Here is a 24,735-nt window from a genome sequence, read left to right as displayed (position 1 = left end):
TGAGGCAGCCCAGAGGGTGAGCGGAGAGCACAGAGCCTTGAAGGTGACAGAAAAGTTTCAGCTTCTCCTAGACTGCAAGAAGCCACAAAGGGTATCTGCTTACAGGTGTCAGCCAAGTCCACGGCCCTGTGTTTAAGAACAGTCATGTGCGTGATGCTGTCTGCAGGAGGAGCTGGGTTTATGACTGTGAGTTCCCTAACTGAACCCCGGGAGCCCTACCTGGTGCAAAAATCGCAGCGGCCGAGGGTGGGGGAGTGATTGCACAGCCACACCGAACACATTTATTTTATTTAACTAATAAGCGTTTTTACATTCCGCTCACGTGTGGCTCAGCAGCCTTGAATTCTAATCCCCTAAATCAATTAGATTATTCTCTCCTTTGCCTGAGATGCTCCTTAAACCCCAAACAAAATCATAGGAGAGTTGTGATGAACGGAGTGTAAAAATATACACAGAGATCTCTACCTGCCTGGGCTTAACTGGTGGGTATTCGGGCAAGAAACAGGGCACTACATATGGATGTGCCCTTTGCCGAGAGGACGAGGGTGAGGGGCGGCGGGGTAGAGAAAGGGTGGACCAGCAGCCACCATTAACTGGAAATGGCTCAAATTTCCAGATCCTAACTCCAAAAGGCCCTGGGACAGACAGCACAAATGATGCCGTGAAGGCCCAGTTCTCTCATCTGCCCACCTCTTGCCCGAGGGTCTGCAGGAGCCTCTTCCCTGGCCTCCCTGCCTCTCCTCTGCCACCTCCAATGCCTGGCATGGCACCCCCATGCTTCCCAGTGCCTACTCTACACTGACTTCTGCTGCGGCTCCTCTGTACATCTGTGTCTAATTGGCCTTGGGGTCATGAGCTCTCAAAGTCCTTGAAAAGTTGTGGAAGCAGCAGAAAAGAGTGAACTTGAGGCCACTCAAAACACACATCCATACCCCTGCAGGCACCTGAATTTTCTGAGTATGTTGCTGGTAGACTTCTAGCTTCCTACCAGGCTGACCTTATGTCCCATGCACACACCAGCCTGGTACCATAGCCACACGTGTCCCCAGTCTGGTTCCCTCTACTAAGTCCTTTTTGCCTCCTTTCTCAATCCTGCCTGCCTCTTCCAGGTCCCTCTTCATATGCCCCTCCTCCACAAAAACTGTCACTCTCTGAGCCCCTTAGGTCCCCTATGTCACTGGGCTCCAGCATAGCTGGGAGACGGAGCTCGAGGCAGCTCAGCCACACCATGACACCAAGTCTTTGACCCCTCCAAGGCTGAGTTGCCCCACCTGTAAAATGGGTGAATGCTTGCCCTTCCCTACGGAGGTGTAGCAATGATAACGAGTCAATGCGTAGGAAGTTCCCAGCCAGTCCTGAAATCCTTTGGCCATAGTTCCCCCGCCCGCCTCACCCCCGGGAGCCAGATGACCCAAGTGACCGTGAGATGCTGCAGCTGTCAGTCATGATGGGCCGGAAAAAAAGCTGGCTCAGTCTCATTAGACCCTGTTGGTCCTGAAATAAAAAATGCTGCTGAGACAGACACGAAGCATCAGGGACGCACACAGCCTTGGCTCCCGACAGGAGAGAATGTGCCTTCTCCCTCCCTGTCATTTTTTGTGCCTGTCATTCAATGAACTTGAAAAATCTCTGACTTTTAAAAAACAGAGCAGAGCCATTTTTTCCCGTTCTGTTTTTCTTCTCCATCTTTTTCCCCAAGCTTCCTGCCGAACTGGACCAAAAAAAAAAAAATTTTTTTTTTTAAATTACAGCTGTGTCCTCCATTAGAGCCTTGTGAGAAGTCATTATCAAAACTCACACTTATTTTGGTCGCGTCCTTCCCTGCGTCTTCCTGCTGAGATGCTTTTAGCTGTGGGATGTGGGAGGGGTGAAGAAAGCAGAGACAAGGCATTAGCACCACTGGGTGGGAACGTGGACAACAGCTAAGATTCTAGCTACGGCAGGTGACACTCTGGGGGTCCCAGGGTCTGGAGTTGGGGGTCCCTTTGCCCTGTGTCCTCTCAGGAGGTGGGGGTGAGTCGGAGCAAGAGAAGATAAAGGAGGTGCCTATAAAACAGATGGTGTGTGTGCTCTGCATTTAGACACCGGGCATTTGGAGATATATGAGGGGGGTATGGGTAGACGGGCAAAAATGTGAGTCTGCTTGGTATGAATGTAGGACTGTCTGTCTGTACACTTGTGTCTATCTGTGAATATGTTGTATTTTCAGGTGTGTCACACACATGAGTGTTTGCAGCAGATACTGACGGAGTCCGGCCCACATGCTGTTCCCTGCAAGCTGACCCCAGAGGCATCTAACTGGCAAAGGCCAGCAACTCTGCCTAAGGGATTTCCCTGACCACTGGAGTCCTCTAAGCCTGTGCGTTGAGCTGCTGACACTCCTGGGAGCAACGCAGAACATGTTAGAGGCTATTTCCTGCGCATGCAAGAATGTGTGAGCATGCCCACCTGTGTGTACGAAGGTGTGTAAATATAATGTGTTCCTATATAAATGGGTCAGCACATATGTGTGCGTTTGCATACTGTTTGTGTATACACAAGTGCGAGAATGAAAACGTCTCAGTTTGGGTTTCCCGAGAAGCACACCTTGAGACAAAGGTTCAAGTGCAAGTAGTATATCTGGGAGGCGATCCCAGGAAACGTCAGTAGCAGAGTGAGTGATGGGAACGAAAAAGGGGAGGAAGTCCACAATGGATGTGTTATCAAGCCCTCATCCCAGCCGAGGGGCACGGGGGCTGGGGACTTTATCCTCCAACTCCTGCCAGTTACTGGTGGAGTGCTCCTCCAGCCTGTCTTGCTGGCCAGCAGGCTCTATTGTCCACAGAAAACCCTTGGGCAGAGTCACAGGGGTTGGCAGTTGTCAGTGGAGCTGGTGGCAGGGGACAGAGTGTGCTCTAGCATGTGGGCAGGGACACCAACGGCATCTGTTCCAGTGGTGCGCACATGAGTGTGTCTATGTGTAGTGGCAAATTCGTGTGCAGTGACTGGGTTGCAGGCGTGTGCTGCGCATGCGTGGAAGGGTATGCGTGCATGTTCATGACGGAACTTGGCTGTCCCATGTCTGTAGCTTGGAGAAGTGATAAAAAGTGAGTCAGGAGACTCATCTTGCCCCACAGCCTGGAACCAGCTTTTTCTGTCTCTCTGGCCCCAGCTTCCCCACCTGTACCTGAAAGGGAGAACTCTGCACTCCTTGGAGGGGCCTTCTTATTGTGTCCATCCCAAGTGCTCAACCTTGCTCTGCCTCCTGCCCGGAAAACAAGCCTCCTTTTCAGGGAGAAGGAAAGGAGACAGCTGGGTGCCGCAGAGGACAAACATAGCTGGAGCCCGTACCCCTCAGAAGAGATGAGGGGCAGAGACACACCCCTACCCGAGGGGCCAGGAATCTCCCAGCCCAACTCAGAGTCTCCCCAGGGCGGGTACCTGGTTCGAGGCCCACGCCTGCTTGTCGGTCCAGTCCCTGTGGCTCCGCACGTACCACCACTGGATCTCCAGGGAGTAGGAGGGGGAGCCGCTGCCGCGGAAGGAGCAGGCCATCTCCACGTCCTCGCCTGTCCGCGCCGTCATGTCGTGGGGCGTCTCTGTGAACAGGGCTGTGCAAAGAAATAAGAGGGAGCGGGGAGGAATAGCCAGGGTTCAGGAAATGGCAGGGCCAGCAGGGCCAGGGCTGGTGGGTGGAGGAGGTGGACAGAGCGGGAGTAGCCAGGCCTGCAGGTGGGAATGCCATGGTTTCAGGTGGGGCACCTGGAGAAGCTCTGCCAGGCTGGGCAGAGGGGTATGCGGCAGCAGCTGGCAAGACACAGGAAGGAAGGAGTAGGCCCAAGGCCCTCAATGCCCCCCGCTCAGGCTGGGCCCCTATCCTGGAGCCTGTGGGCGCTGTGGGAGACTCTGCAGGGGAGTGAGGGATCGGATGAGGGCTGGGTTGCAAAATGTGAGCAAAGAGGCCAGAAGGCCAGAAAGGAAGGTGCCATTCCTGTTAATTCTCCCAGATTTCTCCAATTGCTTCCACCCTGGTTTTCTCCTGGGCTATTCCCAGCCCCTGTGCACAGTGATCAGTGCTTTCTTTGCAAAACCAAATGAGACCAGGCCACCCCAGCTCAGAACCTTCCCCTGGCTCCCCACTGCTCCGAGGAGAAAGGCCGCAAGGTTGGGGGAGGGATCAGATCCCACCCGCCTCGCTGTCCTGTGAACATGCCTCCTTCCATCTCACTCTTGCTCTGACTGTTCCCAATGCCTGGATGCTGTTCCCTTGGCCCCTCTTTGCCCTGCAAGTCACTCAGAGCTCAGCTTATAGTTGGATCCTCAGAGAAGCCACCCTTGACCCCATGAACCTGTGCAGGTTTCCCCCACCCCTGCCTCCCACCCGCTGTAGTCACGGGCACGTATCTGTTCACTGCAGGCACCGACCATCAAAGCTCCATGGGAACAGGGATCAGAGCTCCCCACAGCTACATGGCTCCCGGCACCTAGGATGTAGGTGCTCCGCATGTGCCCAACAGGTGGGCACATGCGGAGCACCTACATCCTCCACCCTCTCAGGGCCCCAAGGTGCAATGGAAGCCACAGCCGCCTCTTGTCCTCTGCAGGGCCCAGCTCCCCACCAAATCCCAGGACAGGCGGTTCTCCTGACCCAGCAGGAGCCCCACCCCACCCGCCACCCCTTCCACTCTGCCAGGCAAAGGAGAAAACAAACCCCCACTTTGTACGGCCCACTGTCCCTCTCCACCATATGTTCTGTCTCTCATCTCTCCAAACAAATATTGTCCTGAGATGTAATTAGAATTCTTCCCTCTTCTCAGGAGAGATTATCTTGCCTTGGAAAAATGCCCAGCTGTGCAGGTCACCCAGGAATGTTGCGTCTGTCCGTACCGCCATCCCAGCCCCACCTTGCCACTGCAGCCCGCAAGGCGCTCCACCCAGCGAGGCAGAAAAATGAGTGGAAGGAAGGGCAGAGATGGGCTTCTTTGAGTGGGGGCTCTATCAGGGTGACCTGGGGAGGAACAGGGCCTCCATCCACCCTCACTCAGCCTTCCCCTGCCCACAGGCTGCCCCAAACTAACTGAAAACTCTGGCCCTGGTCCACCAGCTCTTTTTGCCGATGCAGAAAATAAGGCTCAGAGAGGGCAGTGTATGGCCCGGGGCTGCTCAGTAGCCAGGAGTCAGCTTGGCCAGGCCCTCTCAACCCCAAACAGCCTTGTGAGGGACCCCAGCACAGAGTCACCTCTCCCCGCAAACCCCACTAAGGGTCATTAGATGGCATCATCCAACAGAAACAGAATGCCAGCCACACATGTGAGGCACATAGAATTTTCAAGTTTCTAGTAGCCACATTTTAAAAAGTTTTTAAAAAAAGATTTTTTTAACAGGAGAAATGAGTTTTAATAACATATTTTATTAACCCAAGATATCCAAAAATTATTATTTCAAATAATAAAAATTATTACTGAGATATTTTTATGTTCTTTTTGGTGCCAAGTCTTGGAAATTCAGGTGTATTTTTACGTGATTATGACACACCTCAGTTTAGACTAGCCACACTCCCCAGTGCTCAGCGGCCCCCTTTGAGCAACGAGGACCTGGGAAAAGGGAGGGGAGCTGAGCCAAGGCAGAGAGAAGGGAAATCCAGAAAGCCTCGTTTCCTTTTTTTTTTAGTCCACATTGTTAATTAAGCATCTACCACATGTCTAGCACTATGCACACACTATCTCTAATACTCTCTAATCCACTCACTCCCATTTGACAGAGGAGAAAAAATGAGGCTCAGAAAGATGACATGACTCATCCAAGATTCACACAGAGCTGGGTTTTGAACCTACGTCTAACCTGCAGTTGCGACTAAAACCCAGGGTCCGTCAGTCCCCATCAGAATCTGGTCTGAATTAGCAGGTAAAGTTCAGCCACCATGCTCTGCACTTCTGCATTCCACTTGTATACCTCGAGAGACAGGGAGCTCAGTTCCTCCTACTTCCACCGGAAGTAGCAGCTCTAATTGGCAAGATGTTCTTGCTCCCTCTCCTAACTCGGTGAGTGAAGACACCGCATCCGCACCAGAAACTGGGAAGTGATCCATCCTAATTTTGATGATGATGGTGCAATAAACTCTAAGAACTATCGAGTACTTGCATTGCGCCAGGTACTAAGCCAAGCCCTTTACATACATTTTCTCATGCTCCCACCATCATGCTGTGGAGTACATGGGATCATTATGGAACCCATTTTTCAGATGGGAAAGCTGAGGCTCAGAGAGGTTAAAGAACTTGTCCAAGGCCACGGAGTAAGTAGGTAGTTACATTTGCACCTGGTGCTAGAGGAGCCGGTAACTTCTAGACCTTGCTCCTGCAGCACCTCTTCCCCATCCCCCAACCCCACCTCATTCCTCAGTCTCTATGTCAGGCCCCCACCCAGACCCCTAATCCCCATGTCAGCCTCCTTCCTGTGTCTGGGACATAAAATCAATCTCTCCTCTTTGACTTCTTCCTGTGTCCCTGAGCCCTCCCTCCCTCCCTGCCAGGTAACTCCTCACAGCCAGTCCCTGGGGAAGCTGGTATAATTATAGATTTTTGAGAAGGATGCAATTGTGTTCTCCAGCCCCAGGGCCCGAGTAGGGCTGGGCTCACTGGGAAGACAATTAAAACTGGTATCCACAAATTAAGATTCTGCAGGAGGAGAAAGGGGCTTGATTGAATTCAGTATCTTCTTCCTTTCTGCTTTTAATTGGGGGAGCGATGTATTAATTAACCCCAGACCCAGTTATCAGAGCCTCATCTGTAGGAAACGGCTTGTGGCCCTGGCCTGAGCCCCTGGGTCTGGCTTCTGGGAAAGGCAAGGAATGACCTAAAAGATCTTGCCCACCTTTATGAGCAGGGCCCTGACCTACTTTCTAACCTTCCAGGCCTGGTTCAGCACAAACATCTAGGGCTTTGCTTTCAGGCCTAGGTTCAAATCCTAGCTGTGTGACCTGGACAAGCCCCTCTACCTCTCTGAGCCTCAGTTCCTTTATCTGAAAAAAAAAGAGAGAGAGGGAGAGAATGAGAGGACATGAGGGAGGATACAAGGCAATATATACCTCATGGCTGGCACATGGTAGCTGCTCAACAAACATGACCTTCTCTCACCTTCTAGCTCAAAATTCTATCTTCTCCGGAAAGATTTTAAAAGATGCTTCTGTGTAACTTCATTAGATTAGGCAGTTGACACAACATCTGTAGTTCACTCACGCCCGGGTCCCATGACATCTCATCCATCCGTCCTGTATCCCTCTGCTTCCTCATTTGCTCCCGACAGCACATACACCCAAGCTGCCAGTGGGTCTCACTCAGGGCTTGCCTGTCCACTGAAGACTGTCCCAGCCCAGCTCCAAGTCCCTCCATCTCGGAGCTCAGATTCCCCACCCCAAACTCTATGATCCAGCCCCAAATCTCCTCTTTCCCTCTATACAGCCCTCTCTGCTGTTCCAATCTTCAAATCTCTGGTTTGAGGCTGCTTCCTCCAAGAAGCCTGCAGGAACCGGACCCAGCCAACTCATCGATCTTTGCTGAAATGAGTCCCCCCTTAGGGACTGGTGACAGGGACAGCTCCTAGTCAGGGGAACTAAAGGAGCTGGAGCTAGGGAAAGGCAAAGGGGACAGAGCAGTGAGAACCGGGGTGGCCCTGCAGGCCCCTTGGTTAATCCCTCAGCCCAGGCCCTCCTTGGTGAACCCTGATGGTGTCTGAGTCCTCTCATTGCCTCACTAGAGTGTGTTAGATGACAGATATTGAAGTGTCTGTATTTTCCTCTAGCCTGGAAGCTCCCGCAGGGCAAGGCTCCTACACTGCCCCCAAAGAACAGGCATGTAGGAGGTGCTATTAGGCCTGTGCTGAATAAATGAATGAATAAAGTAAGAAATGAAGATTGGAAAAAAAAGAACCAGATAATTGAAGTTAGAAACTGTAAGAAAAAAAACAAACAAAAAGACACCATTCATTCATTCATTCATCTAGTCATTCATTCACACAACATTTATTGGGCACATTAAGTGCCAGACTGGAGTTTTTGGGGGGACTGCACCCACAAGAGAAGGGATGGGGACGGACATATGGACACAGGCAATCAGGGAGATCCTGAGTCAGGCCCCAGCAGCACAGCCCCCTCCCCAGCCCCTCCTCTGGCCCTCATGAACACTGGCACCCAGGCCCAGCCTGGCTTATATGGGCCCAGCTGAGGGGATGCCTAGCCAAACTGACATGCAAGCTGGCAGCTCCTCGAGAAGGCCCATAAAATTATCATGTGAAATGCAACCAAGAATAAAACAGGATAATAAATAAATGTTGTAAGTGCCAAGAAGGGCCGTGGCTGCTTCACCAGCAGCTACCTCCAACCCCTAACCTTGAGGCCCACGGACCAGCCCCATCAGCCCTGTGGGATTGTCTTTCTGATCGGAGGCTCACGATGAGCCAGAAAGTTGATGTGCCTGAGCCCACAAAATCCTCATAGCGACCCTGTGGAGCAGGGATCATTGTGCCTGTATTACAGGTGGAGAACCTGAGGCTCAGAGAACCTAGGGGCCATCAGGGCTAGTCCTCTGCTCTGGTGTTGAAGGAAGGAAACCCTACCTATGTGCTAGGCACTGTACACAGGACCGCACTTCATCCTCACAAAGACTCGATGAGGTAGTACTATTCTTTGACAGCCCCATTTCACAGAAGGAAGTACCAAAGCTCAGAGGAGGGGTGTTGGTGCCTGTGGTCACACAGCATAAATGGACAAAGTCAGACTTCAATCCCAAGGCTGACTATAAAGTTTCCCAACCAAAACTTGAGTCCTCTCTAAGCTCCTGCTCCCCTTTCAGTGTTAAAAAGTGTGGCTCTGGGAGCCATTTCCAGAGAGCCTGCTCTGTGCCTAGCTTGGCTGGGTGCTGGGGATGGAAGGGTGTGTGGCATGGGGTCAGGAAGGCCCGTGGCCACCGAAACTCTCAGCTGGGGGACAGGACAGGGAGAAAGGACTACAGAGGGAGGTTTAATGAAGCCCTGCCTCCCCTGTGAATCTCACCGCACTCCCCAAATCAGATGTAAAATGTCCATTACAGGAGAACCTAGAGAAGTGGGGTGCAAAAGCCCATGGGGGCTGAGAAGGCTGGTTGCCTAGAGGGAGCCCGGCAGGCAACAGACAGAGCCCCCTCCTCCCCAAGGGTGAATGCAGCGTGACTGCCCTGGGATGGGCCCAGGGGAGGCCCCGAGGGTTCTCTTGGTTTCCCCCTGGGCAGCCCCTGGCTTTTGGCAGGCTGCCTGTAGCAAGAGGGATCAAGGTGTGAGTGGATGAAAGGTCATTTTATCTTGGAGTGGCCAGGTTTTTCTCTTAACAAGTGGAGAGAAAAGCATTTTGTACAAAAGCTTAAGAAGTTGCAGTGTCCTTAGTGGGCACGTGCTGGCCTTGGCATGCAGAAAGAATGAGAGAGATCGGCCATCACAGACCCCTATTCTGGGCCAGGCTCTGTGCTGGGCTTCCCAAGATGTCTGGACCAGGCCCTGGTCCTCAAGGGACCCACAGTCCACAGGAGAGACACACAGACCAGTGACTGTCATATGGACCAAGAACAGCCAAAACCGAGCCTGAATCACCATGTACAGTTGTTCACATAGCCGTGCAAGGTGCCTGTGCTAGGAGAAGAAAAGGCTGGCCTATGCACGCCTGGGGAGTCAGGGAAGGCTTCTAGGAGGAGGGGGCATGCTTGAAGGCTAAGTGGGATTTGCACAGTCAGGGGGAGCTCAGAACAGGAAAGGGTACACCAAAGAGAGGGTTTTTGAAGTCCAACCTTTTGGGGACCACCTTCACCATTTCTGCAGAATCCCAGTACCACCTGTACTATAATTTACTTGATATTTATTTTCAAAACATCTTTTCCTTTTTACTTAAAAAAAAGTTCAGCTTAAAAGGAGACTTTTATTACTGTCATAAATGGAAAATCGGCATCACTTGCCATAAATAGAGGGTAACTGTAAAAATAAACACTATCAAAACCAACAGTGTTCGTAAATTCTAACCAGGGAAGGTTGCTTGCTGAAGGCTACAAGCCTCAATCTCCATTTTCTCTCATTAACGAGGGACACTGGCAAGAGTTAGGGCATTAAATTCAGAGCAGCACCAAGCAGAGACTTTTTTCTTGATGAAAAGGGGCTTGGGATGCAGGTCTTGCTAAAGGTAGGCGGCCACCTTCACCACCATCACCAGTTCTGGCTTCCTTGGCCACTGGCCCAGTCTCACCTCCAAGACTTGCTGGTGCTGCCCATATACTGAAAAGCTTTCCCCACCAATCACCTACCAGAATCCTACCAATTCTTCCAGTCCAGCCGATGGTGCCGCATCCTGTCTGATTCAGTGTAAGGTTCCCCGTGCCTGGCATGTGGTGAGGACTAACACCAATTTCAGGAGCAAGGAGGTCCAAATGTGTGCTCATGGAACACACGAACAAAGAAAGGAATGAAAGACTCCCTTATGGTCTGTGCTGCACACACCGGGGAAGAAACATCCCGAGGCATTGATGTCCCTCCCCAAAATGAGGAAAGAACATCATCTTTGTCTTAAAACAAACATGAATATATTATGGAATAGAATACAGAATTTATGAATTTTTGAAAGAAATAGAGGACATCAAAGAAACGTTGGCTCTGGTGGGGAGCTGTTTGCTTCTTGCGTGGGGTGAATCCCCCCAAGTCAAGGGCCTCCTGTTCCATGCAATCCAAGGCCTTGTCCATCTCTGCAGCTTCAGGGTCCTCGGACCATGCTCTGTGCACAAGAATGTTGACATGTGGGCTAAAGGGGGAAGGGGCCGGGAAGAAGGGGCAGGACTGGGAGGAGGGGTGGCCTGGATTTACAGGTGAGGATGCAGGTTGCAGCTCTGCCCTGGCTTGCTGTGTGGCTTTGCGTGAGTTGCTTTACTTCTCTGAGCTTCGATTCCCACATGTCATGGCTTAAAGGCTTACGCCAAGGATTAAACGAATTAATGCAGGTGAAGAGCCTGTTTCAGGGTGCAGAACGCAGTGGAGCCTCAAAACCTGCTGTTACCTGGTGGTATCCAGTCCCTAGTGAGTTTTAGACACACACGAGCACATTCACCCAGGTGGGGCCCCTGCCCAGCCCCAGCCGATTAGGAATGCGGGGCTGCCCCAGCCAGAAAAAATTAAAATAGCTAGCATTTTTGAGCATTTACTATTTGCTAAGTGCCTGCTGACGCTGTCCCTCAGTTTCCTCATCTATATAATGGGGACGATAGCAACGACTACCTGAAAGAGTTGTTGTTAGGGTTAAGTGCATTAACATTTATATAGTGGAGTGCCTGGCACACGGTATGTGCTACAGAGGTGTCTCCTTTATATTTAGTTAGTTTTAATCGAAGTGAAATTCACATAACATATAATTCACCATTTTAGAGTGAACAAATCAGTGGAATTTAGTGCATTCACAATGCTGTGCAACCACTGCCTCTACCTAGTCCCAGAGCATTTTCAACACCCCAACAGGAAACCCTGTTCTCATCAAGCAGTCACACTCCAGCCCCTGGCAACCACCAGTCTGCCCCCGGCCTCCGTGGGTTTGCTTCCGCTGGATATTTCACATAAATGGAAGCACATAACATGTGGTCTTTTGGGACTGGCTTTTTTCACTTAGCATAATGTTTTCAGGGTTCATCCACATTATAGTACAAATCAGATTTCATCCCTTTTATAGAGGTGTTTATTTAATAAAAGAAAATATTTCACCAAACCCCCCAAACCACCTGGGGAATAACCACTATCATTCTCCTCTTCTTCCAGATGGGGAAACTGAGGCACAGAGAGGGTGGAGACTTGCCCGGGTCCCCTGCCCGGCAACCCTGACACAGCCAGGAGGGCAGTGCTGGGGCTGAGGCTGGGGGCAGGGTGCCTCCCAAGGCCAGCAGCACATATCGAGGGAGACAGCAGCAGAATTACAGATCTGGGGAGATTTAAGGAAAGCGAAAACATTCTGGCACTTGCAGGAGTGTGGGAGTTGAGCAGGTTTCCCCAGTGGAATTCCCGCCTCCTCTTCCCACACTCCTGGGCCACAGGGTTTGGGAGGGAGCGAGGCAGGTGTGGGGATGTGCAGGGAGTCAGGGACAAGGTAGGCACCAGGGTGGGGGCGCCGAGGACAGGAGAAAGCAACCAGGAATTTCTCTTCGTCTTCACTGGCCCACCCTGCAAAGCCCGCAGAGAAAGGCCATTGCACCAATGGCTAGTGAGGCTCAGAGTTGAGTGGGGGCCAGAATTTGAACCCAAGAGTGTCTTGACCCCAAAGTCCAGACATGTACGCATCCTGGCTGCCTGCCAGAGGCAGAGAGGGGTGAATGGAGGGAGCCAAAGGAGGTTGCGTCAGCCACGGGGATGAGTGGGTGCCCCAGAACCCCAGAAAGCAGCATCCCCAGATTCACTGAGAAAGAGAAAGAAAATTGAGAGATGTGGGGAGGCACCCGGGGTGGAGCCAGGGGGTGCCGGGGCCATGGAGAACAGAGTAGAAGGGGAGAAGCGGAGATGAGGGCATCTTAAAACCAGGGGCAGAGACCAAGAGGCGGGGAGAAACTGAGACAGATCCCAGGGATGCTCCAGAGCACAGGTGGTCGCACAGCAGGCAGGGGCAGAGAACGGACTGGTCCTGCCACCCCTCCCCACAGCACCTGGCCTGGATTGAACCCGGCCCCCCAATCCCCGGCCCCACCCTTTGTGTTTGGGAAACCCAAGATTGCAGCAGTAAATAAGTGGGTTCTGGAATGACCGGATTTTGAACCTCACTTGCACTGCCTTGGGGTGGTCCAATCTCTGAACCTCAGTTTCCTCATCTTTAAAATGGGACTCAGCGCCATCGTACATACCTGCAAATGTCTGGCACACAGTGGGTTCCATGGAGCGTTATCATGATGGAGATGAATCGGGCCGCTATCCATGCCGTCTCCCCAGGTGGTCTTGCTCCAGCTATTCCCTCCCTAAGGCCCCCACCTTCCTTTTCCAGGCTAGCCTGGCCTGGCCTTTTCAAACACCAGGACTATTCTAGAACCAGAGAATCCCTAGCTAAAGGGGTTCTGCCCCTTCCCAGGGCCTTTGCACTTACTGTTCCCTCTGCCCGGGAGAGGATTGAATAGAAAGCAACAGAGCCAGGATGTGGCTCGGGCACCCAGCACCTAGCTGGAGCTCAGGGACCACTGCTGAGGTCTCTGGGGAGGGCATAAGGAGACCAGCTGGTGAGTCTCAGGGCCCCTGCCCCAGAGGCCTCCCCATCAGCTGACAGCCAGCCCGCCTTCCCCTCCCTCTCCTCTGCCTGCCCAAGACCATTAGTGCTGCTTTGTTTTGAGCACTATTTCCACTACCATGTGCTCTGGCCGCCGCTGGGCCTCCATTAGGGACCCTTTCCCGGGGCCGATGACAGCCAGCAAACAGCTCCCCAGCGAGCTAGCCCGTAATTGCTGCCGCCTCCGAGGCAGGAAATAATTTTTTTAAAACCTCACAAAGCAAAACAGACACCCTGCCGACTGCTCTCGCCTTCCCCACGCTCAGCCGGGAACCAAGCCCAAAGGTTCTAAGAAAGGGGGGTTCAGTCAAGACCCCCAACCCCAAGAGACACCCTTAACATGCCAGGCTGGGGGAAAACAAAGTTTGGGCTCTGCTCCCTTGCACTGAACTAGGGGTGGGGCCCCTGGCCCACTGTACCTCACTAAGCCTCGGTTTTCTCCTCTGCAAGATGGGCATGTTGATGGGTGCCTGGGGTGTCTGCTGGGGTGATCGCGAAGGGGCTCTGACAGGAAGTCATGGGCCTCTCTGAGGAGCTACATGAAGCATGAAGGAGAGAGCCAGAGGGCAGGAGAGGTGGGAAGAAAGGCTGCCAGGAGGAGGCAGTTGCTTGGGAAAAGGTCCTAAGGAGGAAGGAGCTTGGCGTGTCCAAGAGCTAGAAAGGAAGCCTGTGCACTTATACACACGCACATGCATGTGCACACTCACACACGCCTGCGTTTCCATCATTCCCCGGACACCGAGGTCAGCCCCAGCATCCTCTGAGCCCATAAACTCAGCCCCTTCCTCAGGAAGCAGCCTCTTCTCCTCTGTTGGTCCCTCCAACCCCCAAGTCCAGTTCGAACTCCCTCCCTACCCTTGCCACTTTCTGCTCACACAGCCATACCCACCTGACGCCAGCCACACCCTGTGCCTTCCCCACTCAGAAACCTTCCAGGGCTGCTGCTGCCCTGGAGGTCAAAACCGAGCTCTGCAGCCTGTCCTCTGGAGCTGCAGCTGTGGCCTGCTTTACCAATACGCATGATTCTCCAAATGAAGCCCCTGCCAGGCCCAGGCAGTCAGGCCTGACTCTGTACTGGCCTCTGGAGTCTCCTCTCAGCCCTGGAGGTCCCTGGACACAGGCTGAGAAGGAGCCTACCTCCCCCAGGAAGTCTTCCCTGACTGTACCAGGACACAACAACCACTCTCCCTGGGAACCTGCAGAGACCTCCTTGGGATGGCTCGCCTGCCCGCGACCTGTTTCCTGTTCTCTGGTTTACTGTCATCCCTTATGTCTCCCCAACACCCACCCCCTGAAGACACTTATCCACCAAGGACTTGCTGGGGAAAGTTAATGAAGTTTCATTCCAGAGGCCGCCCCAGGTCACATGGGAGGGCCGAGGGTAGGGGAAAGACTCCAGGTCCACACCTGGCCTGCTACTCGTTCACCCTGTGTCCTGGGGCCAATCCTGGCCCCTCTCCGGGCCTCATTTTCCTCGGTGAATGGAAAGCTGCTTTTCCTGAAGACCACAGATGGGCTTTGGGGCCTCAACAAACCCTCGGAAACTAAGCAAAACGATGTGGCATTTTCCTGAGAAAACCATCCAGTTTTCATCAGATTCTCAAGAGGATTGTGACCTCCGAAATAATTAGGAACCACGTCTAAACAAGCTCCAGTGTCCCTTGTAACTTCACCATTTGGTCATTCATCCTTTTTTCCACTTCATTCATTCAACTGACATTTCACGAGTGCCTGCTCTGTGTGGGAGTCATTATGATAAACAGAATATATGCATGTGTAATCGGAGATGTCATCTGAAGAGGGGTGTGTGTGTGTGTGTGTGTGTGTGTGTGTGTGTGTGTGTGTACAGAGAGGCAGAAAGAAAGAGAACACCGAGGTGAAAAGAGGAAGAGAGAGATACAGCAGACATAGAGAAAGGGACAAAGAAAGCTGGAGAGAGACTTAAAGACAGAGATAGAGGGCAAAAGAGACAGAGACAGAGACGGAGCTGATTGAGAGAGACCCAGAGAGAGAAAGATCCAGAAAGAGCGGGGCAGGCAGAGCATTTGCCACAGATGGCCACTGCCAGCCCCTCTAATTGATAGCTCTGAGCAAGGCCCCCTCTCCCCGCTCCAGCTCTAACCTTCCAGATGCTCCCAGAGCTTCTATGCCTCTAGTCCCAAGGGCAACAGCTTGGAGGGGCGGGGAGGCTGGTTTTAAAGCAAAGGCTTCTAGGCAGAGGAAACCAGCTTGGTCCCTTAGGCCAGGACATTAAAGGACCACCCAGGCTCCCTCCCACCTCGCCAAAGCTCTTCAAACCACACACAATCAAACACTGAAACACACACACTCCAGACATTCATTTAGACAAAAACACCAGCCCCTCATAGCGTACCCAGGCAGGTGCACCCAGGGTCACCCGGCTGTCCCGAGTCGGACCGCTCCCCACCGACAGGGCTGGACTTGGATCCAGGAGCCAAGACTTTCACGCTCTTTCAGCCAGACCCAGCCTGCACAGCATTTTGGCGTCACAGACCCTGAGAGACTCTGATGAGGCCAGGACACCGATCCGGAACAGAGCACCCGCCCACACACCCACCCGGTTTGGCAGCCAGGAGCAGGACAGATGAACGGGTTAAGAACTCCAGTTCTGCAGTCCTGCAAGCTGAGCTCAAGCCTGGTTTTACCATGCGACATCCGTGCGTCCTCGGGCAAGTCACATCACCCCCGCTAAGCCTCAGTGTCCTCGTCCGTAAAATGGGAGCACCCTCCTCACGGGGAGCATGAGGATGAAAGGGGAGGAGGGAGTGGAAGTGGTAGGCATGGAGAAAACACTCGATGAGCACTGGCTGGTGTTTCAGTTCACAGACCCCTGAAGGCCACTGAGAGCAAAGCACCACGTGCTGCATGGACTTCCACGCCACCATCGACTCCATCCTCACCTGCCGAGTGGAGGACAAAGGCTAGGGCTTAGGAGGATACGGATGGAAGAATTCTAGGTGCTTAAAGCTTAGGCAAACTTGGCATCGTTCAGGTGGGGACAGTGAAGCCCAGAGAGGGGAAGGGACCTGCCAGGCCACCCCGAAGGTAGAGGTGGAGGTAGACTAGATAAAAACCCTTTCTGCTACCCCAACTCTGGCACTTTCAACTCAGAGCTGAAGTGAAGTCACAAAGGAGTCACTGCCCCTTCCCCTCAACACAGGGGACAGCAAAGGGCCCCACCCCTGCCATGTCCCTTGTGTGAGGCCAGGCATCCTCGATTTGGGAGCTCCACCCACCTGGGCCCTTGTCCCTTGTCCCAGCACCATCGCTAAATTGCTGTGCAACAGATCTTTATTAACCACCCACTGTGTTCTGGCTTCTGTCCACTTCACTGATTTATGCTCTTTTGGGAAATAAAGCAGGAATCTCCTCTATAACATCTCTAGCTAATAACTGGTGGGGTCCAACTTGCATACCTTCTGTGATGGGCAGTTCACTACTGGACACCCTCACTGTCCAGGGTAGTGGGTAAGTGCCCTTCTCTGGGCTGAATGTCATCCCTGCTTCTTAACTCTTAGCACAATTTATATATATATATACACACATATATATATGTGTATATATACATACATATATATGTGTGCGTATGTGTGTATATATATATATATATAAAATAGGTTTAGTTGTCTGAGCAAGAACCTTATGTCTTTCTTCTTCATTAATACATCCCTAGTGGCTAAGAACATGGTACATGGCTGATGTTCAATCGATATTTGTTGAATGAATAAATGAATGAATGAATGAATAATCAAGCTTCCAATACATGGCAGCAGCCTGTGTTTGGCCAGTGGTTCCCAGTATGAGTAGGGAGCGTGAGGTAGGCGGGGCCGCCTGTGGGCCGGCACGCCCGCATCCTGTCATTCTCATACGTCATGCCTGCATACCACCCATATGATTACATCCTTAATAGTTTCCTATTAACTAACCCACTATTTTTTAATATCCACATTAATCTCATCCTAAGCAATCATATCTGTAAAATCATAGTTTTGATGTGCTGCTTATATTTTTCTAATCCACATAAAAATAAACGCATAACTATTAAAGTGTAAGAAGTTTGTCTGGATTTTGCCTAAAATCATCTGCCCAAACTTGCTGAGGGCCCTGGGGAGTCTTGAAGGAGGTTTCAACTGGGGATCGTGGAGCGGAGTCCCAGAGAATTCTCTGTTGGCTTCGAGAAAGGGAAGGGGACACAGCATTGGGCAGAGGACCTGGAAGAGCAGCAGCCCCACCGTACCCTGCTCCTCCACAGCAGTAGGTACTGGAGGGGACCAGCTGGTAAAGGGGTAGATTTCTTCTCCCAGTGAGACCACCACCTCTTTTTCTGATGGAGGAGTCGCATCAGGGTCTGGCAGAGGACGTCGCAACCTGAAATCTCATTACTTTCAGGGCTGCGGCACCTCATAGCACCCCGGGGGGCCAGGCCTGGGTCAGCCTGCGGCAAGGTGAAACCAACCTCCCCACCCCAGGATGTCCTTGCCATGGACAGTAGGGATGAGGAGGGGCTCTAATTTTGTGATTTTTCTACTAAAAACATGGATCCCTTATGAAATTAAAATTATGTGGATGTTTAAAATTACATTAACTTAGAATGAGCACAAGTTTAGAAATTTGAACCTCAGACCCCTGCCTTGTTCTCCTTGCCATCCATTTGTTCATTCTCTGCCACCTCCCTGTGCTGGGTATTGTAGTGGGTGCTAGGACACAAGGGACTCTCACTCACCTCTGCCTTGGAGCCCCAAGTCATTACAAAGAGGGGTGGAGAGGTGAGAGTGCCCAGATGCCGCCTCTGTGTGCCCAGCTCACCCCAGACTCTCTTTGAGGCTGACTCTTCCCATAACGCCATCAACAGCTGGTTCTGTCCCTAAGTCCAAGGTCATGGCCAAGCACCAGGAGGTGGGCTTGCTTCATGCCATCACTTTTCCCTTCTTTCTGACACATACCCCTCATGGGGGCACTTACACCACTGTTCACACCACGTACCCCATCTTCCTACCCATTTGATTTTCTCAACCTCCAAGGGCAGTCAGAACGTCACTGAGACAGTGTTCTGGTCTGGGTTTGCCACTTCCGCTGCCCCCCAAATGCCCCCAGTGTGGAATGTGGAGGTCACCATACTCCTTCCACCTCTCCTCCTCTTCTCTGGGTCTCAACAGCACGGTGAGCATGGGCCTTGGAGCCACATTCTTGGGTTCGAATCATGACTCCTACACATGCTAGGTGTGTGACCTTGGGCAAACCTTTTAACCTCCCTGCCAGAGAAAGTCCATTCCTCTTAGGGTTCTTCTGGGGATCAAATGAGATGATGCCATTTAAGGCCCTGGCAAGACACTCAATAAACATTTCCTTCCATATATTTCTCTCCCTGTTTATGGATAAGACTTAATTCCAAAATCCAAATACCTCCTAGACAGTTTGGGGCAAATGCTCCCTTGCCCACGGCCTTCGTCTCCCTCTCTGTGAAAGAGGTTGAGGAAGGTGGTTCGGGAGGCCTTGCTGGCTGGGCCTGAGCCTTGGTGACTGATTCCAAGTGCTCCACCGCCTGCCTCAGCGGCTGGTAGGTTGGAAGGGACCACTCTCTCTGGCAACCCTGACCTTGCCCACTTGTTTGTCACTAGGAGATTTCCCTCAACACCCCTGCTGTCGCCATGGGGATGAGCCACATTCCCCATCCTGCTGGCGGTTCGCAGCTCCCCTTGCTTTGGGAAAGGCTGAAGGAGCCACTGATAGGCAAGGTGTCAAAACCCACTGGCATGAAGGACTTGCAGAAAACCGTTTGTGAGGGCCAATTCCCCACAGGAGGCCTGTAAACCCTCAGCCCAAAGCTGAGTGTTTACGGGTGTAATTGATAAAATAATCGCCAACACCCGAGACAACGGTGGACACATTTTTAACATCATAACCTTTGGAAGACAGCACTCAATTCGCTCCATCTTCCAGCCACCAAACTAGCCAGCTTATTGATGGTAAAATACCAACAGTTCGGTAAGGAACACAAGAAAGCCAGAGTCATTTTTCAGTGCACAGGCTGTTTGTCAAATGGCCCAGCACAGCAGTCCCCCACCCCTCACCTCCCCAGCACCCCACTGCTCCCTCCTGGCAACAGAAAGAACCTCAAGACACTGATTCACTCAATGGACAAAGCACCGGGCCGCCAGGATCTTTGTCTGCACTGGGTGTATTAATAATTGAAGGTACTGGCCTGAGAGTGTGTGTGTGTGTGTGTGTGTGTGTGTGGCAGGGCAGGGTGGGAGGATGGATGTTTGTTGCAGTGTAAGGCTTCCTGGGGCTCCTCTCAGAGTCTGCATACCTGCTCCAGCGTGGACCTCTATCCCTCTCTTGCAAAACCAGACCAAACCAGCAGGCCCCGGCACCAGACACTTTCCCATCCCTGTATGTCTCATCAGGTATGGGTGAATACTTAAGGCAGTAGCTTCCAAACTCCGGGCTGCGGGAGAATCATCTGGGAAGTTTATTAAAATGCAGATTCCAGCGTTCCATCAACAATCATTTTGGCCAATGGGTCTGGGGAGACCCTGGGATCTGCATTTAATAAACTCTCTGGGTGATTCCAAAGCAGGGAATCTGCAAAGGTCCTTGCAAAGATCCTGCCTTCTGGGCCACTACCTGAGACAAGATCTGGAAAGAGTACTGGACAAGAAGTCCAGCCCAGCTGACTTTTTCTAGCTTGTACATGGCCTTGGCAAGATCCTGTCACCTTTCTGAGCAGCTGGTTCTTCTTGGTGGAACCCATTGCTTTACCGTTCTTTGGGGAACTGGCAGGGAGTGCGCTTGGATGGAGCTCTGCAGGGAAGATGTCTCCTCACGTGACCTGCCAAGCCTGCCTCAAGGCAGTCCTGGAGGAAGCAGGCCCAGAACTGCCAGACACAACTTCATTCTAGGCGCAGCTTTCCAGCTCTCGGGACAGACTCAGTGACCTTGGGCAAGTCATTGGCCCTCTCTGAACTTTTGTCCAGCATCGGCCTTACATGAATAATGTCAGCTTTAGTGAGTTAACACCGGCAGAGCTTGGCAGCACCTACCACACAGCAGGCATTTCACAAATGTCAGTTCCCTTTCCTCCTACCCCTACTGTGCTCATGGCAATGAGTTAACCCTTTCTGATAAGGAAAAATCAAAATAGCTGCTATTTATTGAATACCTATCAGGAGCAGACACTGACTGTCACTACCCCAGTCTCCTAATTCCTGATGCCTCCCTAAGAGGCATGCACCATTCATTCCCCATTCCTTCCTCGTGCCTTTAAAAATCCCTCTTCGAAGTGGGCTGAGGAGAGGTAGCAAGGAGATGGGAAGCAAGACAGATGTCCTTGCAGACCCATCTGACCAGGCTCTCCCTGTGACAAGCCCTGGGGCAGGCAGGCGGAAAGCATTAGCCTGGCGGCTGGGCTTGGCTCTGATGAAGCTGGAGAGGTGAGCAGTCAGCAAGCGGTTGGAGTCAGTGGGGCTCTCTCCGGGATCCCGTGCTTCCAGCCCGCCCCCTCACCCAAGACATGGAGACACCTTCCTAACCCAGCCACATTTCCTGAATCAGCTGAGGACACACAGAGCCTAGGAATAATGAAACGATCAGGCTCCAATCTGCTAAACAGCAATTTCTGGGCTTTTTCAGCACACACAGCTTTTATCAAATTGGTATTCTCCTCCTGAACACAAATGGCTTATTAGACATGACCCACTTATTCGCCGCGTCTCACTATCATTAATAACAGTTTCTTTTTGTGATTAAGTGAGTGGCTCCAAACCCTTCCTGTGGTGGCGGGCGCTTGGCCTGGCAGAGCGGCATCCATGGGGGCTCCTAGGCAGCCACTACTTTGAACCTTACGATGTTGGGAGAAGACAGTCTGACCCCTGCAGAGTAGCCCAGCCTCCTCATTTCCTAAGGGACAAAAGGAACCCCAGAGGCATGACCCACTTGCCCAGAGCCACACAGGCGGTTGGTGAGAAGCCAGGTTCCCCAGCAGCCAGTGCTGTGTCCTTTCCATCTAGCCCCTCCTCTGGGCCCAGTAGCTGGACCTCTCCAGGGTTCAGAGGGGACATTATAGTTGGTGGGACAGAGCTGTGCCCCTAAGCACACCTGGCAGCAGAGGGCAGGTGGAGACTGCCACACAAAGGGCAAACCCTGCTCCCCTATAAAAGACTACCTCGGGGACTCAAGAATGAGGGTGGCACCCAAATCCTTGGGGTCTGGTGCTCCAGGGATAGATGATTGTAAACTATTCCGAGCCCCAGTCCTTGTATCTCTCGGGACTGCAAACTCGGGAAAGCCCTTTTTTGGAAAATTCTCCCAGAGCAAGTTTCAACCATGCCAAGGAACTGAGCGGAGCAAGGAGGGAAGCGAAAGGAGGAATTCCCAGTTTCCCCCGAATCGGAGAGAATCTGACAGGGAGATGGATGTCCTGGAATAAGCGCTGTCTTTTCCCGCAGACCCTGAGGCCAGTCGCGGCTCAGCCACTCACTCACTGTGTGACCTTGGGCAAGTCCCTTTTCTTCTCTGAGCCTTGATTTCTCCATCTGTAAATCGAGGATCAGAATAGCCCTTCTTCTATTTACCACCGCTCCAACCGGGGCAGTAGACATTAGATGGGGGATATGAAGGGTGCACAAATGATACACAGAGTAGTTACTATCAAACGTGGTAAAGCAGAAGGGTGCAGGGAATCATGGTTCTCAAAAAGCAGACACCCCTGAGAAGAGCTTCGGAAACCCCCTACCCCTGGAGCAATCCCACTCATGTGTCACACCCCAGCAAAGCTTTCTCTGATTATCTATCCCCTCACCCCTGACTCGGCCCCAGCGCTTACTCTTTCCCACGAGAATAAATCACCCAGTTCTCTGTTCTTTGTGCAAACCTCCCCCCAGCCCTGGGCATACGGTACCCAGCTCTGGTGCTGCAGCTTCCCCCACCAGATTGGGAGCCCCTGCAGGGAAGAGACGGATAGAGGAAGGGTCTTCGTTTTCATCTATGCCCTGGTCCCCACACAGGAGCCTGGCTCACAGGGGACAGGGGAGCCCCCACAGCTGCCAGCCTCAGATCCAACTCTGCTGCCAACTTAGACTCCTCTGGGGCTAGAAGGAGCTCTGACACTTAGGCAACCAGTACTGGGAATGCTTGCTCCCCGGTTCCCATGGTGGTTGGAGTTGAGATTTCTCACATTTCAGTCCTCTGAGGCTAAGGGTGAGGATAAGTGCTGCTTCCCTATAGAGGGATGGCAGGGGCTTCCTGCCTACCCCAGAGGCAGACAAAAGCGTCTGGTATCCTTCTCCCCTTCCCATGCCTCTGGCGGGAAGCAGCCAGCCCAACTATTCCACTGTCTGCAAGAGGCTCCCGCCAAGCCTCCTATTCTGAGATACACCCACCTCACCGGGCGGCTGCAGCCTCAGCTACCGGTTCTCAAGATACAGGGTCTTCTGTCCCCCAGGTTCCCCAGCGGCATAAGGGGCAGGTGTGGAGAGGGAGAGGAGGAGTAGTTGTGGACTTAAATCCATAAAGGAGAAAGGCAGATGGGCGGGGAGAGGTGGGTGAACAAAGTGTGTTCACAAGTGTGCGTGTGTGTGTGTGTGTACGCACGCGCGTGTGTGTACTTGCCAGTATGTCTGCAGGCGGGCAGGCAGGCAAGAGTTGTGCAGAGTGTTTGAGCCTGGATGCCAGCTGGCAGGGTGTGAGCCTACCAGCCGTAGCGTCTGATATGTGTGTGCAGTGAGCATAAGTGTGAGTGCTTAGGGGTGAGGAGAGGGATCTGGGAAGGTGCTGGAGATGGTGAGGGTAGGAGTTGAGTGTGAGAAAGCAGTGAGTGTGACTCTGAGTGTGCCCGTGGCTGTGAATGTCTGTGTGGTGGTTGTAGAGGTGTGTGTATCTGTAAGAGTGGGTGTGGGGGGAGGGAGTGGGCTTTCCGCGATAGCCAGATCAGGGGTGCCCCCTCCTCCGCAGGGGTAGTCAGGTTGCCAGGGCGGATCCGTGGACCCGGCAGGGGGCGCCCAGGGACTCCCGTCCCGACCACCGCGGGTTCGAGCCCGGGGACTGCCAAGTTGGAGCGGTGCAGCCCCGGGTGGGGTTTGATGGGGAAGTCCGCGGGGGCGGTGACCGAACTCACCATGGCCGGAGACGTGGTTGTCCCAAGGCGCGTGGCCGGCGGGCCTCGTGGCGCCGCCGAGTTGCAGGAAAAGTGCCAGGTAGTGGAGGGCGCCCAGCGCCACCGCGAGCGGAGCCCCCATAGTGCGCGCTCGGGCCGGGGGCGCCGCCGCCTCACATCGGGGCTCAGGAGACCGCAGACCCCGCGCCCGCCGTCCCCTGCCCGGTGCGGCCTGGCTGCCCAGCTGCGACCGCTGCCCCTCGCCCGCTGTACCCTGCCCGACCCGGCCCCAGCCTTCGCCTGGCTCCGGCCCAGCCCTGGCTGCGGGTAGCGAGCGCACGCCCAGCCGGCCGCCTCCGACTGCGGGACTCTTCCCTTCCGCGGAAGGCCACTCCGCTCGCGCGGCCGCCGCACCCCTCCCTCCCGCTCCCTCCCGCCCGCCCGGAGGAGGCGGTGGCGGAAGGATCTGCCGCTTGATTTATCATCAAAGTTTTGCTCAGGCTGGGATTTTTAAAGCGGTACCCGCGACTTCCCCCTCCCGGGAGCGCAGGTAGGGGGCGGGATGGGGTGGAAGACGCCACCCCAGGGACCCGGTTCCGGCAAAGCATAACGCAACTGGCTTCGGAAACAAATACTATCCAGCGGGATAAGAAAGAAAACTAATCCACCTGCCTCAAGACCCGGCGCGCTGAGAGGGACTCCTCAACTTTGCTAGCAGGGCGGTGCCTGGGTCAGGGGGCAGATGAGGGTGGAGGTGACGGCGAGGTATGGTAGGAACCAGGGCTAGGGCGCAGGAGACCTGGTTTTAGCCCTGCCGCAGCCTTTGGCTTTCTATGTGATCGTGTCCGGGTTTCTCTACTCTTGTCTGACCGTCATGGTCTTCATCTGGGAAATGGGAATCATAGCTACCTCCAGGGGTCGTGGTGGGGATTTATGAAATCTGGTGTGTGAAGTCCTTAGCACAATGCCGCCCTCGTGGCAGGAACTCGATAGTTATTACTGTCGTTTCCCTCTTTGGGACTCAGTTTTTGTATCTGCGTAGTGGGAGCGAGGCAGGCCAGTTTCTGGGGCTCCTTCTAATTTAGAGATGCCGGCCCCAGCACAGTGGATTGGATCGCCCCCTTCTGGACTGTAGGGCTCCCTTCCTCGGACCAATGGGCCTAAATAGAATGTTGGGGAGGGGCGGGAGTGAGCAGGCAGGTAACAAAGCCACTTTCGTTTCCCAAGAGCAGGAATCCAACTAGATTCTCCGATTCCTTCCCTGACCGTTTTACTGGGGCTGTTGGGACAGACCGCCAGTACAGACACAAGAGCGGCATAAGGGCAGGTGCGAAGAGGGAGGGGACACAGG

General features: G+C 53.1%; 1 protein-coding gene across 2 annotated transcripts in view; it reads right to left on the bottom strand.

The window, feature by feature from the left end:
• VSTM2L (V-set and transmembrane domain containing 2 like) overlaps positions 1-23,765 on the bottom strand; it is a 32,420-nt gene extending 8,655 nt beyond the window's left edge. The window contains exons 1-3 of one of the 2 annotated variants that reach the window (XM_039864309.1): positions 23,406-23,765; positions 3,421-3,590; positions 1,799-1,849 (exon numbers count right to left, since the gene is read on the bottom strand). In XM_039864309.1, coding sequence (XP_039720243.1) covers positions 1,799-1,849; positions 3,421-3,590; positions 23,406-23,526 — 342 coding nt within the window. In that variant the 5' untranslated portion in view covers positions 23,527-23,765. Of the gene's footprint in view, positions 1-1,798; positions 1,850-3,420; positions 3,591-12,857; positions 13,200-23,405 lie in introns of those variants that run through there. The other variant, XM_039864310.1, reaches the window with a different exon arrangement.
• Between the last annotated feature and the right edge of the window lie 970 nt (positions 23,766-24,735).

This window comes from Pteropus medius, unplaced genomic scaffold, assembly GCF_902729225.1.
Source record: "Pteropus medius unplaced genomic scaffold, Ma_sr-lr_union100, whole genome shotgun sequence".
NCBI lineage: Eukaryota > Metazoa > Chordata > Mammalia > Chiroptera > Pteropodidae > Pteropus > Pteropus medius.
The sequence above is the reverse complement of the archived record's forward strand: the minus strand, read 5'-3'. Positions and strand labels throughout refer to the sequence as shown.